The sequence below is a fragment of the Glandiceps talaboti genome, chromosome 18 (genome assembly GCF_964340395.1).
Source record: "Glandiceps talaboti chromosome 18, keGlaTala1.1, whole genome shotgun sequence".
Taxonomy (NCBI): domain Eukaryota; kingdom Metazoa; phylum Hemichordata; class Enteropneusta; family Spengelidae; genus Glandiceps; species Glandiceps talaboti.
In genome coordinates, this window is record NC_135566.1 from 1,484,134 (window position 1) to 1,504,654 (window position 20,521).

General features: G+C 34.0%; 1 protein-coding gene across 2 annotated transcripts in view; it reads left to right on the forward strand.

Annotated features, from left to right (window-relative positions):
• Positions 1-20,521, forward strand: part of LOC144449137 (calcium-transporting ATPase sarcoplasmic/endoplasmic reticulum type-like) — a 76,899-nt gene that overhangs the window by 23,455 nt on the left and 32,923 nt on the right. For both annotated transcript variants that reach the window (XM_078139601.1, XM_078139600.1), the window contains exon 5: positions 10,931-11,069. In XM_078139601.1, the coding sequence (XP_077995727.1) occupies positions 10,931-11,069 (139 nt within the window). The remainder of the gene's footprint in view (positions 1-10,930; positions 11,070-20,521) is intronic.

The following is a 20,521-nucleotide window of genomic DNA, read 5'->3' on the forward strand; positions in this document are numbered from 1 at the left end:
AAAGCTTTACATGTTGTTTTTTTCATCATTACATGTAATTGTATATGTATCCAAGCATTTATCAATATGCTCTTGATTTTAGAGTAAATTGTGAATACTCTGATACTTACAACCAAGGCTAGATCAAGTGTTTTTGAAATTAAATACTAATTGAGGGTACTGGTTTGACGGCACTAAAGTGTTGTCACGCTATGATATACAGTACAAAGTTTTACTTTGAACAATAAACAGATTTGTCTGTCATTAGCTTGCAATGACGTCAAACTTAAGTCTATACTTTCAATCTTTGTATTGAAAGAGCATTGTTTTTTTTGGAATATACAATTTAAGTCTAAAAAACACCTAAGGCAACATTTACCACAGCAGCTGACACAAATCAGTCTGACAAAAAAACTTGTGCATTTCTTGAATATCATTATCACTACATGGGATTATGAACTGATACTAGAGTCAGAAGAATTTTATGATATTATAGCTGATTTGTCTGAAATCAAGTGGAAATCTTCAACAGTATACAAGTGTTCAAAACTCCTGGATACAGCTGTAGTTATGTGAGAGTAAAATAGATTACATGTATATAAAATGTTCAAAGTGGATTGGTGTTTCTTCCACTCGCACACTTATAATTGCTGCCTAGATATATTGAACAGCTGCTTGGCACTGTAAGATATTTATAGTCTAAGGATATCCAGGGACTTGTTTGCAGTATATTGGAGAGTGCAATTATGCAAAACCTGGGATGGAAAAATGGCCTTTAAAGGTACACCAGCAGCTTGACATACACATTTCTACTAACGTGAACTGAAGTTGAATCCATGGACGGCTTACCTGTAGACTAAACACCAGTGATGCTTCAATGGTTTGTAGTATATATTAGCAGACCAATTTGTTTCACTTCAGTTACTTTCAATGAAAACTGAACATAAAACTAATTAAAGAAGTTTATTGGCAAGCTACCAGTAACATTGTGATATGAGACAGCCAGGTTCTCTATAGGAACAAATGTTAACATAGGTTTTATATCATTTAAATGAGAAATGGGTGTAAAGAAATGAAATGTCAACACTGAGACTTTGAAAAAGTAAATCTTTACAGTTTTATATTCTTTGAATCTAGCTCACTTTCTGTGACTCTCTGTGCTCACTTTCCGTGACTCTCTGGGCTCACTTTCCTTGGCTCTTTGAGCTCACTTTCCGTGACTCTCTGGGCTCACTTTCCTTGGCTCTTTGAGCTCACTTTCCGTGACTCTCTAGCTCTGTGCTCACTATCCTTGGCTCTGTGTTCACTTTCCATGGCTCTGAGCTCACTTTCCATGGCTCTCTGTGCTCACTTTCCATGGCTCTCTGGGCTCACTTTCCTTGGCTCTTTGAGCTCACTTTCCTTGGCTCTTTGAGCTCACTTTCCGTGACTCTCCAGCTCTGAGCTCACTTTCCTTGGCTCTCTGAGCTCACTTTCCTTGGCTCTGAGCTCACTTTCCTTGGCTCTCTGAGCTCACTTTCCTTGGCTCTGAGCTCTCTTTCCTTGGCTCTTTGAGCTCACTTTCCTTTGCAAAGCCTGCTGATATGTGTGAAAGAGAAGTCAAACAGTACTTTGATCAAGGGAAATCTAATCCACATACTGAGATAGGATACTCTTAAAAACTAAATAATGTATATTATTTCTATGTTCTAAATAATTTAGTTCAAGCATAGTAACAAGTATTTAAAGAAAATGGATATTGAGTAAGGAAGCATCTCAGATGACAACTTGTGTTCAGAAACAAAATTATGTATTAACAAGACTGTTGGTGTCATATTCATTTGGTGAACCTAGCTTCTGCTCCAACTTGAAAATTTTGGAATTATCATTGTGAATGTTTAGATGTTATTACTCCAATATTTTTCTTCCTTTAGCCAAGGAAATTAACCTAAGGGGTTTTTGTAAATAAAATCGACAGACGGAGTAGTAGCAACCTTTAAGTCTCGAGCATTTTTTGGCTGAATGAAGAAAAATATTGGAGAGTAACATTAATGTACAAACAAAGAAAAACTGGGGAAAGTAATGGTAATTTTGAACGTTTGGATTCATATTTCGAATACAGCAGAACCAGTGAAATAGACATGTGTTATGACATAGATGCACGTCATTACATAGAACAACCAGAGTATATATTCCGTATTTTCTGTTCTAAATGTCTCGTGCTTGGTATAATAATGCTTATAAATGTAGGTGACTGACCAGCACTTATGTGAAGCTGGTGAGAACCCTGAATAATACAAGCAAGTTGGAAAACAATGTTTCAATTTTGTTTGTTGTATTGAGGTTGATGTACAAGACTTGTCCAAATCCTCAATTGTCGTGTCTAAGTTAATACTTGGTAATATTTAAGGGTACAGGTTTATATTTAATCTTGAGGGAAAATAGGTGTGTGTGAGTTTGTGTGTGACAATTTGAGATGGTCCCTAATTGAACAAAGAGAAAACCATTATAGGTTTGTGTACTTGTATTTTAGGTAATGTTTGTGTGAACTCATTTCAAGGAGATGTAAAATTGTTCAACTTCAGCACACAATTGAAATGTTTCCATGGTGATATATACATGTTGTATAGTAAAAAGGAAAGAGTTTAAATTACAATTTTAATGTTCACTCTGTTAATTTGGTGCCGAGGAGGTAATGAAACATAAATATCTATTTATAGATACAGTATTATCAAAGGAAATGAGCTAAGGAAATTACATTTTGACAATAAATTTTAATAGGTCCTAAGATTAAAAAGTGAGTAATCACATCTACTGATGCTGTGATTGTCCAAATATTTATATCACTTGAATCATGCTTTGAAGTTAAGGGCACCAAACTGATTACATAGATTACAACTTCAAATCGTGAGAAAAAGATTTGGGATTACCGTATTTTGATAACTGAATATGGTGTTTTCAAAATCTTGACAGTTGAAAGGTTGCCTGGGTTGTGACTTGATAATCTGCAAGTAGTCAAACAAAGAGATAGAATCTAGACATAGAAATGGAGTTTGAGAATTTCTGGTCTGTGTAGCTTTGGCAGAGGTCTCAATGACCATGTACATGTACAACTTACAGGCAATCCAATGGTAGATGGAAATACAGATAAAGACCAATATAAACACAGTAGGTGTACACTTGTGTACAAATACACTGTCACACAGACATATACACATAGACACAAACACACACACACACACACACACACACACACACACACACATTTTCACACAAATAATTCAATGAGCCAATGGTAAGGCAAAAAAATACAAATGAGCCGTCACAGCTGTTTGCGTACATTGTATGTGTGCACCATTATTATTGCATGCTTACACATAATTTTTGTTATGGATACATGTAGGAAAACAGACACACAGACACTATGTAAGTGCATGTAGACATAATTTTGAGACTTAGATAGATTAGTAACATGGATCTGTGGCGTAGGCATACAAGTTGTTGCTAACTACATCTATCCTGTCTCCAGTGATGAAGAGCTGAGATGGCATCAAAACATTAAAAGCGATTCCAATATAATGCTGATTTATGGATGGTACAGTACATCATGTACACAATCCTATTTGATATTATCAGCAATTGTCGCCCTACCAACTAGCAGCAGGTTCATTAATTTATCATTCTCAGATTGTATAAATCTGTTAGCATGGCATATGTTTGAGATTACAACGTAATCCCATTTAATGAGCAACCCATACAATTATAATATAAGGTATGCACATTTCATTAAAAATAACATGCATTGTTGATGGAGACATTCGTTTGACTTACGAAAACACTGAAGGCTATTTATACCCACCAAGTCATATTGTGTTTAAGTAAAGTACAAGTACCTGCAATCATTAATATCTTGAAACTTGCTATTCTTTCTAATTATACAGGACTGAGGTCAAATCAGAATGATCATTGTAATTTGCCATGTATTAAAGTAATAACATTCCTATAGAAGCGCCATGAGCTATTTTTTGTGTAAATATATGTCTATCAGTGCGATATTGCTGTGTTTTCTCTACTGTGCCATACCAAAATGATAGAAATTAGGAATAAATGGCTATATTATATATTGAATAAGAAATGAATGTCCAGCTTATATTTTGTGATAGTATTTTGTATCAGGGTGTATTATATAGTTTTATGATATTGGCTTGGATGAATTCCCAGAGGTATATGTTAATTATTTTTGAAAATGGAGATAATTTTATAGGGTGGATAATTTGCTATTTATACTACCATCCCAACCTACATTGGGGGGGGGGGGGGGGAGAGAGAGAGAGAGAGAGAGAGAGAGAGAGAGAGAGAGAGAGAGAGAGAGAGAGAGAGAGAGAGAGAGAGAGAGAGAGAGAGAGAGAGAGAGAGAGAGAGAGAGAGAGAGAGAGAGAGAGAGAGAGAGAGAGAGAGAGAGAGAGAGAGAGAGAGAGAGAGGGGGGGAGGGGGAGGGGGAGGGGGAGGGGGGGGGGAAAGGAATAAGTCATAAAAATATTGCTGCCTTAATTTTCTGACACAAATCATTCCAAGTTAAAAGATTTTAGCTGAAGGCCAATTGAATCTTCCTGAACCCTGCATTATAGAATAATGTTGTGATGGAGTATAATGTTTCTGTCTGTGCTGGTCGATATTTTACCGAGTTGTACATCTCAGATGTACCTTGTATTTGTATAACATGTATACATATTTAGATAATTAGGGAAGGGAAATGATGTTGATAAATTTCTTTTTTTGAATTTTCAGTTCAGGTGAGTGGAGGTGTATAGGTAAAGAAAGTGATTGATATAAATCATTTAGTGTTTGTAGTGGTTTATAGTACTATCACATTTCCCAAGTCATCCCCACGCAATAGCCTCGCTGACAAGAGAATTGTGATTTTTGCCAGCTAATTGTGATGTCACTCCTCTAGATATGTGTCATGTTAAATTTACCTAATGGGGTGTATTTTTCCATTTGGTGGCCATCAAATAAAATAGTGTTAATGTATTTTACTTGTGTAGTTACGGCAAATACACTTTCAGATGTGTTTGCCTTCTGGTCATCATTTTGATGAATAGTGAAAATTGAAGAAAAGAAAAGCAATATGTACCTGCTATTATAGATATGGTGAATAACATATGAATGGTTATGAAAATGTATACGTGGCACTGCTTTATGTATAGTGCTAATATTGGTAATCAGAGAACTTACATGTACATACACAGAGCATACAAAATGCACTTTGTCCATATTTTAAGTATTTTTTTTGGACAAAATGTGCATAATTTTTATGGTTATAGAAATTTGATCTGACTTGTCTCGTCAAACAATGGTAATTTCAGACATTAGTTTGCATGGTGACATTTTATCTATGATATTGACATTTACTCTCTTATTTATCTGTCACATGGAGTGGATGTGATATTACTAATGTATATGTATTCCTATAAAAAAAAGCCTAAATTAGAAGTTATAGGCTAGGATAGGATTTCTGTATGTACTAAATTTAAGTGTAAAATGGTTAGGTGTCAGATGGTAAGTATTTATAGGTACAAGTTACCCAAAGTCCATGCATAAGGTTGTCAGTAGCTGAGTGGTGAAACCACGTGCCTCTTACCACTGAGGTCAGGGTTCGAATCCCATTCAGGGTTTGATTAAATTTACCATGCTGGAAGTAAGAAGAGTGTTGTTCTGTTTGACTACCGTACAACACAGGTTTTCCCCGGGTACTCCGGATTCCTCCTACATTAACACTGAACCTTCCTCCTGTTATTGAGCAATGCTTGTTGGATGGTAAATAAATAGATAAATAAATAAATAAATAAATAAATAAATAAATAAATAAATAAATAGTCCTCTAAAATTATGGTATAATTGTATATATGAAAACTAAAACTATTTCCCATGTCTGTTGTCTGAGTTCTAAATAATGTCTAATGTTATATACATGTACATGTACTAGAACGCTTTTTGGGTAGCACATAAGCAGTATCCAGTGTTATTTGAATAGGTCTGTTGACTTGTATATACTAACAGCCAGTTGGAATACAGAGCTGTTGTATTTTACAATCCTGCTGATATAGGTTTACATTCAAATTATGGGATTCAATTTTCCCTAATGTGAAATACATTTATGTATTTGTCAGTCAGTCATAATATTAAAGCCTGCAAGTCATGTTGTAATTTAGTTACCATGGTAGTTTTGCAAACATTTGATGTGCAGTAATTATGTACCCTTTTATGGCAATCGTGTACGGTTTCACAAAGAACTAACTATACATTTAAGTACAAAATAGCCCAGAGGTGTAGCTCATAAAATTTACTGAAAATGAAAAAAAGAGTGTGTGTGATTCCATTATGGTGTAATGAAATAACAGGAAATACATGTTGTAGTGACAGCTACACAATGTACCTGTAACCGAATAAAAGATGTAACCTACATGTACATGTATGAAGATATTAGGATTCTGAGAATTAGGTCAACATAATAGGAAAGATTGCAAAACAAACAGACACTAAAATATTAATATGGTCAGCGGTATACTTTTTTACAGTTGTTAATTTTTAATTATTTGAATAATGTGAGATTTATGTGGACATATACATATGATATATCTGCACTAATATATATTTATGTCATTATGGTTATCTTTTTGTGAGGTCATGTCATACACAAATAAAGAATCCCAGACTGTTGTAACTGATATTTTCTGAGGGTTTTGTGGCCTATATGTACATTAATGTATAAACAAAGAACTTTGATTCATCGCCATGGCCAAGGAGAATTACAAATTGTATTTCTAACAGCCATCATTCTGTAAATCTTTAAACAACTCACTAATCTTTATCCATATTTTATGGAAATGAAACAAAAAGTTTTTGCATTTACAATATTGTGTATCTAGTAGTAGTCAGCATCTAAGTTGTCATGGTTACAGGTGTGAGTTGTAAGTAGGAAAGACAATAACTGTTGATTGTTGTATGAAACATACATAAATACATGTACATGTATTGTACCTAAGAATAAAATGGCATAGGTAAGGTTAGACCCTTTAACTTGCTTATGATTTGTAAAGCTGTCTAGCCCACTGTACAATTGAACTTCTTCCTTTCTTCATTCAGCTACAGAAAATTTGAATGACCTAAGGATCTTTGTCATTGAGTCAAACAACAAGTCATGAGTATTATCCAGCTGAATATTGAATATATATTATTGGGAATATCATAATCACAAGTGTAATATATGAAAAAAAACGGGAACAATAAATAATATTGAATTGTTTTGAGTATTTTGGATCATGGAGTACTGCAGAACCAATGAGGTGATACATGATGTTCTCACTGGCATAAATGTGAACAATTATTGTCTGAAGGAGAAGACATTCTACTTTCTTGTGTACACTCTTTGAATTCTTGTTTGAGGTTATATGTTTTGTGTGTACATTCCCTATTATGAAGAGTGTAGTCTAACACTGGAGTGTTTAAACATTGTGTTGTTGTCATAACTCAAGGCCCTTACATGACATACAATGTACATGTGTATATAGTGAGGTAGTTATTGCATAAATAGTTGGATCTGCAGGGTGAACATGTACATGTGTACATGCAAGGTGACAATTGTTCAGGGACAATCGCACAATGTCATACAAGCTCAATGAACGAACTTTGTTCGTTTTGGCCAAAAACCCTTCCCCTACATGAGCTTTCAAACTTTATATATGATGTCACCATGATGAAAATTGTAGCCATCACATCACTTTGATCAATGTACATGTACATGTAATGTAAAAACATAGTAAACACATTCAAATATTAGCAGAAACCCAGCACTGTGTATATCACATAGCACTAAATTTTAATCGACTTATCAACATCTCAATGATAAATACACAACCTTCTATCATTGAAGAAGTGAAAGTTTTCTAAATTTGGTTAGAAGTGCAAAAATGAAGTTCAGCAATCACATTGATGCCAGACCCCTTAACTAATAAAGTTCATTTTGATATTGAGCTGGTGTGATTGTCCCTTATGTGCCAAGATGTTTTTGTACAAATGATATAAATGTTCATAGAGTACACATTGATGGAAGTCTAAAGCCTCTAGGTTCCAGGTTCCCATACAGCATATACACAAATGTGTGACAAAATACCCAGGAACCATAGAGTACATGTATATTAAATTGATTTGTCGTAATTACAAAAATCATTTGATCAATCAGTTAATACTCTCACAGATTACATGCTCATGTCTTCTCTCTGAGTTAATGGTATTCTTGATTGCCTCACTCTTAAAAACATAAAAAGTAAAACACTAGGGAAGTGTTCTCTCTGAGCTAAATATGGAAATGATATTTTGTGTGGTCTTGAAAGGAGATTTGTACGTATATGTAGTTGTCCTAATTTCTACACATATTATAATACCAACTGAGGTCGGCAACTAAATTGTTCTATGTTTGTTCCCATTTACAACTGTAGGTGGTCTGCCTCATCAGAAATACCAATAGCAACAATGACAATTTCTCTTTATTGGTCAAACCACTCACTGTGAACACCATGCATAAGTGTGTCCTCTAAGTTTGAGGAATGCAGAGATGAAGAATAGTATACATATATATATAATAGGTTGATGAAATTGGCTAACATTTTTTTTTGAAAATACCGTAGTGCCTATTACCAGTAGTGTTACATACTGTGTATAAAACTTTACCAGCTTTACATGTACATGTATATGTAATTGTGTTAAGATGTACATAAATATGTCTTAAGATGTACATAAATGTCTTAAGATGTACATAAATATGTCTTAAGTTTTGAAAAACCTTGCTGCATGGATATCAGGATTTAAACCTTTCACTGTGGATATCAAATACAAGTATGAATGTGTACAGAGGATTGGCTGATCACTCTACGCATTTAACCCTTTGATTTTAACATTTCAATTTATGGTTCCATTGCACTAAAATCGAAACTTGGCATGATAATTTGTACATGCTATGAGATAACTTAATAATTCCATGTGAATATTATAGACTGAACCACATGGTGACAAATGATGAATATTTTCATATAAATATATTCAACATATGTTATTACCTCATTTAAATATTATGCAAACTAGTGTGTTGTGTATGCTAATTTACATGCCATACCTTTCAGAAAATGATGCAGCTTGCAAAGATGACGATGACCTGAGTGATGATCACTAGTAACTGATACATATTAACAGCTGTGCAAATATGACATTTATTGAAAACTTAACAGCAGTAATGTTTCCATTGAAATCTTAATTAAGTCTGGCACTGTGATTAGGTGTCAGTTGGTACATGGTTCCATGGCACTGGGTATGACATGTTATTTCACCAGTGAAGTCAATATGTAATGATTTATATTTATGAAGTCTGTATGTCACATCTGAACAGGGTTTGAATTTACAATAGTGGTCTTGAATCTAGTGACCACTGAATTTGTGTTTTAACAAATCTAATTTGTAGTAGTCCATGTCCAGACTGTCTCAGAATTAAGCTGTGCGGAGTTGAAAAAAAAATTATGAATCAAGGATTTGGATTCTGCAGATTGTATTTTGCAGAAAAAGCTAAACTGCAGGAAATTTTAGTTCAGAAATTTTGAAGATTTCAACAAGATTATTCCTCTTTCTCCCAACTTATACATGTACAAATGTAGTTGTGTACAAACAAATACCCCATAGGGAGAAATAGGATGAAATACGCATGAATATAAATGTGGCAGAAAAATGAATCTAACAGTGATAGACTTTTGCGACTAAAATATTGGCAATCAACATCATGCTATGGACGACCAAATTCTAGTCTACATAGATCACTTTAATTGAAAAAGTAGTCTGATATACAACTACATATATGTGCATGTACTTCATTGGTAAGCACAGCAGGCTGTGATGCAATGGGATGTTGCCATAGTGTTTTGATTGTTTTCATGGTGTTTTGTATTTACTGTCTGTAATAACAGATGCTGCTGTCTCCTTTTGTTTACATGAAATGTTAGTATAAACACAGAACAATGAAGTGGAATCCCTTAGAATGGATTATTTCACATTATTCAACCATACAAATTTTGCAATGTACCCCAGAACATGCACCATTGTGCTAACTTTTTACTGAGCATTAGTGTATTTTAAAAGCACATCCACTTTTTGGCAAAGGTGTTGGCAGATCAGTGTTGTCGTATCAGTGTTTTCATATGTATATGCATGTAAATTAGTTATAATTAATTTTGTTGTCATACATGTATTGTAGTACATTTCATATTGTTACAAAGTTGATGCTTCTGGACAGACACTTGAGAAAGTACAAAAATGTATGTCTCACATCAATGAACACGTCGTTGGCCATTTATGTACAATTCTGTTATAATGTTGCAAAATACATCTGACATACTTAACTCACTATGAAAGTGAACATCAACAGCTGTGGCAGCAAATAAATGTGGATTTCCTCAACAATTTACATTTGTATTTCTAGTTTGCATTGGAAAACTTCTCAAAAGTAAAGACTCCTCTGTAGTACATATATTTAATAATTATATCAGATATCATATCAACCTTTTGTGATGTTAAGAATATCTCAGCTGCTACATATTATACACTGAATGCTTTTATGTATAGGTTTTGGCTAATCACAGAAGTTGCATTTTTTTGCAGTGTGCACTTGCATTGCATGCATATACAGTAAAAAAAAACATTATGCAGATTACCTCATTAATATGCAAAATATCCTTGTGTAGCCGATGGTGTACATTCAGTTTTGATTGTGTTATGGTTTGTTTTCAGTAAAGAAAGGCATTATGCATATTTTATGACTTCGTTGGTATTCGATTTAATGTCTGCTTACAGATGATTCAATGCTCGAGTCATGATTATCATATGGTTTGAGTCTTTCTAACGGGTACACTTCTAATTTTGTTGTTTTCAGGAAAGGAATGCTGAAAGTGCAATTGAAGCATTGAAGGAGTATGAACCAGAAATTGCAAAAGTGATAAGATCAGATAAAACTGGTGTACAGAGGATCAAAGCCAGGGAGCTTGTCCCAGGTGATGTAGTAGAAGTTTCAGGTGAGTCATTCTGCTTCCTTACCCAATCATGTACACTTTTAATGACTTCTAGAATAAAGGATTGAAATTTAGTCGTTTGAAATTCTCCATGACCATGTGTTTGTATTGAGGTTGTATAGGTCAAGTCCCTTGGTATTAGTGAGTTCCTAGATAAGCTAAATAATGTAAAGAACCTGTAAAACAATATCCTCTGATGTCAAAGGGCGAAAAGGAATTTGTACCATTATGCTAATTACATCATTAGTATGCATATTTAAGTATCAAGTTAGGATTAATATAAATATTTGTGTCAAAAATATTTCATTTTAATGTAATTTATCTATTCCTTAGAGCTCACATGTTCACCTGCAAGTCAGGAATTTAGGAGGGCAATCTTCAGTCATGTGAAAATATATCAAATACAGAGTTATGTTAATTGCTTTATTAATATGCATATTCTTAAGTATTGAGGTAAAAGGGTTAATAAACTAAAATATTTGATTAACTAGCTGGAAAGTATTATTAACTAGCCAGAAAAAATTGCAGACTTGAAAACCTACAAGTGTAAAATATGCCAAATTTATAAAGAAATTGCTGATGACCAGAAGTAATATAGGTTGATTTTTATACCTGCAAATTTTGAACTTTGGACAATGGAGACATTAATCTGTGGGAGTACTTATGAATTGACATTGACTCTGGAAGTCATTTTATGAGGTAAATAACTTTTTTTTGGTGGGAGACTGGAATGCCCAGATGACATGCTCTGTTGGAATTCATCAAAATTTACATCTAGATGCAGATTAACATACCAGCTCTGGCCATCTAGTAAAGTGATTTGTGAGATATTTGAGTAAAAGCTCATCTGTGACATTTTACAAGTATCTGTCATGGTACGTAAATTTTGAAGATTCCTCTAAACTGTGGTCTACCGTTTGTTTTATGTGATCTCTATGGTCTGTCTCTACTTTGCTTCATATCAGTTTACAAGCATTTGCAGGATTTCCTTACCCAACAGTAGCCACAGGTTGATTTATAGTGAGTGTATGTCTGTCGTACCTCACTGAGTGTACTGATAACACTAAGAAGGCTTTCATCTGGAGGCAAATGAAGAACGGTGTCCACACATGGTTTGTAATACAAATTAAGTTGGAGTTAGTGCTCATGACCTTAGTTACAGTATCTGACCTAAACTCCCTAGTTTGGTAATAAATACGTATCTACAGTATGGTCATTCCACTGATCTTTATTCTTGCCTTCATCCGCTTACAACTTCAAAAACATCATGAATTTCTTGTTTTTATTTTGTGAATTTCTCAAGCCGAAAGTATTGACATAGTTAAATTGGAATTTGAAGGTAAAGAGAATGTGCAAAATTTTCTTTGAATAATTTGAATAAAATTTGTTAAAAATAAAAAAAAAAGTTACCCCCCCCCCCCCCCCCCCAAAAAAAAATTTCTTTGTGCAAAATTGATAAAAGTTGCAGGCTTTTAACCAGAGTTTCTTTGCCATATAGGAATTTGTGCATCTTGTTCTTCATCTTTCCAATATAATGACAATGAGATAAAGGCTTAGTTCAGATTAGGATTAAAGTTTAGATGAGCAACAAAGGCTGGTAGAACTTTCCAGGACAAAGAATGATCCTACATACTCATTCTGATTCTACTGACATGAAAACTGTGGGATAGAATCATGGGCCTTTAAACCCATTTGATGACATTGGTAGAATGGAATAAGTATAATATGGCAGGAAAGATCACAAGACATCATTTCTGCAATGTATGCATACAGTTTGCCTGTATAATATGACAGGAAAGATCACACGACATTGTTTCTACAATGTATGCATGTAATTTGTCTGTATCATTACTACAAATGTTTTTGTTAAAAAAATAAACAAAAAAAGCTGAATTTGGCATTTGTTGATAAAGTGAATGAAATGAGAGGTGAATTGCTTAGGAATGTTGGACTATAAGGTGAAGAATGAGAAGAATGTCTATACAGTTCAGCCATACTAAAACAAGACCCCTTAAGTTTGTAATGATGATCTGTACCATCTAAGTTAGGTAATGTCTTCTCTACCTCCATGAAGTTAATCCTTCATGGTGTCTCTGATTATGAATACCATAAATCGTTGCGTCAGTGCAGTAAGGTCGTATCCGCTATGCAATTGTATAGGCAGATATGACCTTACTGCACTGACGTGACGAAATATTGAATGTATCGCTAATAGATAGATTCAGTGTTACTTTCTGTAAGGAATCTTTTTGTTAACACTCATTTAAAATAAAATTTACAAAATTTCAGTGAGTTTTAAACTAATAGAACTAATCATTATAGATTATAGGCATAATTCCTATACATACGTACTGCAAACAATACATCTTGATAAAAGTTCTTTACAGAAACAGCATCCTGAGTTTCATAGTTTCCTATGAAGTTAGCCAAGCCTTAGGCATAGAAAGTAACCTTTAAGTTTCATATGACAAAGATGAAAGAAATTGATGCATTTTGATGAAAATGAGCCCCTCAACTTATTCTTAAAATGCAAAAAATATAATATTTAGATTAGAAGTAAAAAAAACTGTAACCTGTAAAGCCATTGGCATACTTGTTTGGCATTGGTTAGGCTGTATTATTGTAGTACATACAAGGAAGTGTTAGTACAAAAGAAAGAAAGGAAAGTAAAGTATTGAATTTTACAGATTTAAGACTTCGGCTTTCCATACATTATTCTGTAGAATGTGTATAATATTAGTGTCAAGCAATTCTAGGTCATGTACCAATGCATTTGATGGGTGTGATGAAATAACAGATGACAGATCTATCGATCCAAGCATTGTTAAACATGTGATATAGATTTGTATTTCTAGAGCTGCATTTGATGGAACATTAGGAATAGCAATGAATCACAAATAGATGTCATGTACAGAACTCAAGAATTATTTGAACAAAAATGAGTTAAAGTCAATAACATTTGAACATAAAAACAGGTCAATCGAGAGATTATATGAACCCATCAGTGATTTTGGTATGTGAATGACATATGGATGAACTTATGACTTCTTAGTGTCGATGATGTCACCACATTATGGTTATAGTGTACATACATGTGCATGTGATGTCATTACATATGGCAATTGATTTCATGGAATTCCGAGTATGCATCTAATATTACATATTGTGCAGTGGTATAGAAACATATAATCAAATAGGAATTGGGATATCTGATAGATTGCGTTGATTTCCATACCTTTTAACCATAAGTCATCTGGGGAACCCTGCTAAAATATTCAGAGAACCTTGTTAGACTTTACCTAACTATCACCCTTGAAAAATGGTGATATGGTTTGATAGACATTGTCATGATGTATCATTGTCTTAGCAGGAGTGTATTGATGTTGTAGATGAAAGTGATGTTGACCTTTCCATCACCATAATCATTCAAATTATAAATTAGTGAGATTTACAAGACTGACAGTATGCAGTTGAACGTCTCACTCTCAGTTATCAAATTATGTTTTATGCATTTGTTAAATTTGTACTACTCCCAGTGACATCATGGATTTTGTATGTTTGGTCGGCACATAAGCTGCATTTGGAGAATTTACTTCTGTACAATTTGAATATTGCGTGGTATTATGATATGCATATGAACTCTGCTTCCTTACCAGCATATCTCACCGATAAGGACATGTGAGTTGCATTACGAATGTTAATCCACTTCATTTGTCAATAAAATATTATAAATAGTTGCCAGCATCAACCATTATTGTTACCTTATAAAACTCCTAAAATTAATCTGAGTGTTTTGTAGTAATGTTCATGCCAGCATTGTTCCAGCTCAGTTCGTCTCTGTACATACATGTATATGCCTGGCATACTAATATATAGTATTGATCGACTTAATCTCTGTTAATATTTCATGTCCTGGATGAATAATTACAAGATTAATTTGGTCAGTTTCAATCAGTTCCGATAAAAGCTGTTCAATCAGATCACATGATTAATGATTCAACCTGCTAGCGGTGTCATAATCCTTCCTGAATGAATCTGGGAAACCTTTTATTGACAACTTTATACGTGCGTCAATTTTCTGTTCAGCAATGTCGGAATCCCTTCCAAGTGTGTCCCTGCTACATTTTACTTCAAACTATGCTGTTTGTCAGCAGAATAGCCCCTTTCTGTATAATTGAGTATCCCTTATGACCATAATATGAATAGGGAATAGACATTCTATATAGCGTGCTCTCTCTAGTGTCTTGCAATAGAATAGCACTATATGTATTTCATGCTGTATATCACATGTATTAGAGCATATCAAGTTTACTGACTTGCAATGTAATGTTATTACATTATATTCTTAAATGCACTAATACTTGTGCTTGTACATGAACAGGATAGACCTTCAACGTTTACAAGTGCTAGTATAAGACTTCAACATAAACCAGTTACATACATGGAGCCCTCTAGTTGTAAGCCAAGTACTGTGATCTTAATCTTGAATATTTGTACATGTACATCCTGTGTCTTATTTTAATCTACAAAATAGACTTTTCTGATGTAAAGTGCCATCTGATGAATTATTTACATAGTGTTATAAAACTTGCCATTGGAGTTGAAAATTTTTTACATGTAAAAGGACTATATGAACAAGATTCATAGTTTCATCCAGAAAAAGTGCATGCTTTTGACTCTCAAGATCTCATGGACTGACTGCTTGAGGGAAGTGTTTATTGGAAAGGGCCAACTTCTCTTTATGAACATGTTTTTAGGATGTGTACAGCTGTATATATTCCTAATGGCATATAGACTTGTATTATATTTCAGTGTGAGATACACAAATCTATTTTCGGAACTTCTCGTGCAAGTTATTAAATGATAGTTATGTTCTCAAGTCTCATTACCTGAAATAGAATTTGGTCACCTACATGTACAATGTAGGTACAGCATACAAATACCAATCAATCAATTCCTTTGGCAACACCACAATTTTAGTCCCTTGCACTACACATATAAAACTATCAACACATTTCTGAATTAATTTGGAAGCATAAAGATTATTATTATAAGAGTACAAGAATAATTCTAGCTTTTTGTTCCATTTTGACTGTGTAGCAGTGTTTTTGTTAGCAGTTAAAATCTACTTTGAGTTCTGTAGTAATATTACCAGAATTTCCTGCCAAGTGAAACAAATGTATTAAAAACTATGCTGATATACTTGTACCGTACTTCCTTCTTTCTGTTGGCAGGGTTCTGAAACCTTAGCAGAAACACTGCCTGAGTACCGAGTGAGATAAAATGTTATTGCATGTATTGAGAATTGACAGCCACAGAGCATTTGACTTGAAGGGTTAAAGGTCATTGTTCACATGCATGTTGAATGTCAGAAGGGAGCAGTGAATAAAGAATTACATTCTGCTTCTGTAGGAATGAATATAACATGTCAGTGCCTAAAAGGTATACATTTCTAAGTGTGGACATGGTGAATGAACAACATGTAGAATTAAAAGCATGGAAATTGTTTGGATTTTTTAGTTGCATGACAGCAACTTTGCACCCTTTATCTTTCTACATGTTTGTCTGTAACCAAGCGGCATCTGACTTTATATTAAAATGTATTTTTGTAAAACCTCGTGAATGGTATTGACAATACAGAAGGTTTATTTAATATTTTTCTCACGTGATGACCTAGGCTTTGCGACATCAAATAAAAAAATAATATGAAATGAAACTATAACATAAAAATAGAAATAAGACAGACTCTCATATTAACTGTGGGGAAGTGAAAGGTGGTTGCTGTGAGAGCATAGATTATGAGAAACACGGAAGGATATCTGACATTTTGAGTGAGGAGAGAAGGAAATGTTGCTCTGAGGTTAAGGAACAATTGTAGAAATGGGTAACACATCACCAGATGTGTTCTTGATGGCATACATGTATGAATTTGTTAAAAATGAGGAAAGAAAAGTGGCACATGTAGGAATGGAACCCACGTCAACTAAACACTAGTCAGAGTGCTCAAATAAATTCAAAATTTCTTTATGGTGAGTTTCTTTTAAGTTTTATTAATAGCAAACCCAAAATACATATACATGTATGTGTTATATACTTTGAGGAGACGTCATTGAGGATCCAAGTGAAGGGTTAGGTAGGTATGAGAGAGAGGAGTGTGTAATCATGATACAAAATGTAGTGGGAGAGGTTGGATGGAGGGACAATAATGGTTGTGGGGATGAGGGTTGGAAGGACGTTATATACTTTGAGAAACATAATTGAAGATCCAAGTGAAGGGGAGGGGTAGGTATGATAGAGGAGTGTGTGGTCATGGGGTGGAGGGACAATAATAGTATGGTGGGGAGAGAGGGAGTGATGGGATGATGTTCTGGTGGTGGTGGTGGTGGTGGTAGTGGGGGGATAATAATGATGGTTTTCGGGTTGGATGATGGGGAGTAAGCAGCAACAGCAGTTCCAGTGACAAAATGTGTAACTCCTTATTAAATGAGAATGTGAAATGCAGGTGTAATATTTTATCAGGCCTTCTACATGTGGATGTACATTTATAAATTTAGAATTTATATTCACAATAAACTTCCTTTTTACTGCAGTTATTTATAAGCACAACAACAGGAGTATAGAATTTTGGTGAATGTTGACGTCTGATGTAATATTTTCATTGGTTCTAAGACTGCCATTGGATCTAAGACTATCGCCATTGGTGCTAAGACTCTTGCCATTGGTTCTAAGACTATTGCCATTGGTTCTAAGACTGCCATTGGATCTAAAACTATCGCCATTGGATCTAAGACTTTTGCCATTGGATCTAAGACTATTGCCATTGGTTCTAAGACTGCCATTGGATCTAAAACTATCGCCATTGGCTCTAAGATCATTGCCATTGGATCCAAGACCACTGGGAGAAAACATATGAAAGGTTTTTAATTGCAGTGTGACAAATAAGACATAACTGTATAGAAACATTCCATAGAAAAATTTAGGATTGAAATGTTAAAGAGAAATACAAAGAATTGAAATAACATGGTGAAAATATAATTGCAATGTTTGGTAAAATAGGACATAGACTTAATTCTTTGCTGTGGTCGGACTACATGTTAAATCAGTCTAGTTTTTGATGTGATTTGGCGCCTAACAATAGCTATGGTAATTATATAAATGTCCTGTCATGACAGGTATTTTTACAAGATGAATGAACAGGAAGTCTACCAACATGTTCAGTTAGTACACATTTAAATCAAAAAAATGAACCCACAATAAACTCTTCATGTATTTCTCCCAGGAAAATGATTACTATTCTTTACATAGCAGTATTTCTTATTCTGAAATTTATTTTCACTTTTTTTTTTACATACATGCATTTCTTGTGTTCAAATAAAAACCCAATTGAAATAATTTGTTCTCGTAATTTCCACACATACTTTCTTTAAATGAGCGAGATGAGATTAGGTACAGGTAAAATAGCTATTTCTGTTTTTAAGTGAACTTGCTAAGAAATCATAGATTTTATCCCTTTACTCTATACAGGTGTACATGTAGGTAGAAGCCAGGGTTACGTACACATGTAGATAATTAGGGTTGTTGGTTGCCAAGCTAACTGTAGCTCGTGCGCCTCTTACCTCTGCAGCGTTGGTTCAAACCAGCCAGGTGTTTGATTAAATTTACAATGCTGTAAGTAAGAAGAGTATCGTTCAGTTTGACTCTAAAGTACAACATAGATTTTCCCCGGGTACTCCGGTTTCCTCCTGCACTAACACTGAACCCAAAAAGAGCCTATAAATGGGACTATAGCTCCCATTGGTTATCCAGTAAATAAATAAGTAAATAAATAAATAAATAAATAAATATCTAGAGTGAGATCTTCACATTCACAGTGAAAGTAATACAGAATTTGAAAAAGTAAAAGATAATGTACATGTTAAATTGATCAGTAGATGCAAGATATGAATTATGAACCCACAATTAATTTCATTTGTATTGACTTAGTCTGTTTTCCCAACTCTGAAGATAATAATATTGATGTCCTCAAATGTTTCCTATTGGGTAAGATGGTTTGTGATGAACACTTAAAAACTAGTTCTTACGTATAATATAATCAATTGAAACCTTAGGGCAAGAATTGAGTGCTCTTTTTTGAATAACCTGACAATAAATCCATGTTGGCCTATATTGCAATATTTGCCATTGTTAAAAACTAGTTATCGATGTTATGCACTGAGAGTTGTTGATGACATGTAGTGAAATTGATTTTATGCACCAAGGGTTGTCAACTAGTAAACAGATGTATTATGAACACTGTTATTTGGAGTCAAATTTATTCATGGCATGACAACAATATTTTCTTCATCCAACCGGAAAATATCCTTGAAACAAAAATCTGTATTTTTTCTGTATATATTAAAGGAAGAGATTTTTTTAGGAATGTACAACACAAGTAGGAATGTATATCTATTGCTCAAATGGGTGATATGTACACACACAGAGACACATGGAGACATACACAGACACATACATACATACATACATACATACATACATACATACATACATACATACATACATACATACATACATACATACATACATACATACATTCACACACCACACACACACACATGCACACACGCACACACACACACACACACAAACGTATCATACATACACACACAGACGTACATGTATATACACACAATTCAGTTTAAGAAAATATATTTAAATGGCAAGTGTTTTGATATCTGCTGACACATTTTTGGTGAAAATGTCATTCCCTATCATATGAAAGTGTGTGGCCTACAAATATTATATATTTATGAATATATAAATTGTGATTAATAGATATTAAAGAGATAATGACAAAGCGTGAGTGCAAATTGATTTTTTTCCCCCAATTGATTCTCCTGTTTATTTCAAAAGACAAAGTACTTAGCAACGACTTCAGCTGAAAGAGTTAAAAAGCACCGCGCCAGCTGTAAGTGACATATCAAGACTGGTGTTAACAGGGTCAGGTAGTCTCTTTAAAGAAGTGTGATATATTGAGTAACTCGTTCTTATAAAGGGTTCTATAATATCCCATTGGGTCTCAATAGAGTAGTATAAAACACTATCATCCTGGGAAAATCGTCTAGCTTTCATTCTATACAGTTGTTTAGCCATATTTCTTGTTGTAAAAGCTTTGTAGACTTGAGGGTTATGGAGAATTGTGTTCAAGTAGGAAAGGAGGTGGTTGAGATGGGTCAGTGACCATGTACATGTATATATGATTTCTTTTAAGTTCTACAGTACAAGAAGTATTCCAAGTACTTGATGATAATGTGTACATCATACATGTATATGTGTATATCATGTGATTTCTTGTGGATATTATCATGTGATTTATTTAAATTCTACAAAACACATAAACAAGAAATATTTCTGGAACGTGTCGACCATTGTATATATGATTCTACCTCGTAATGATG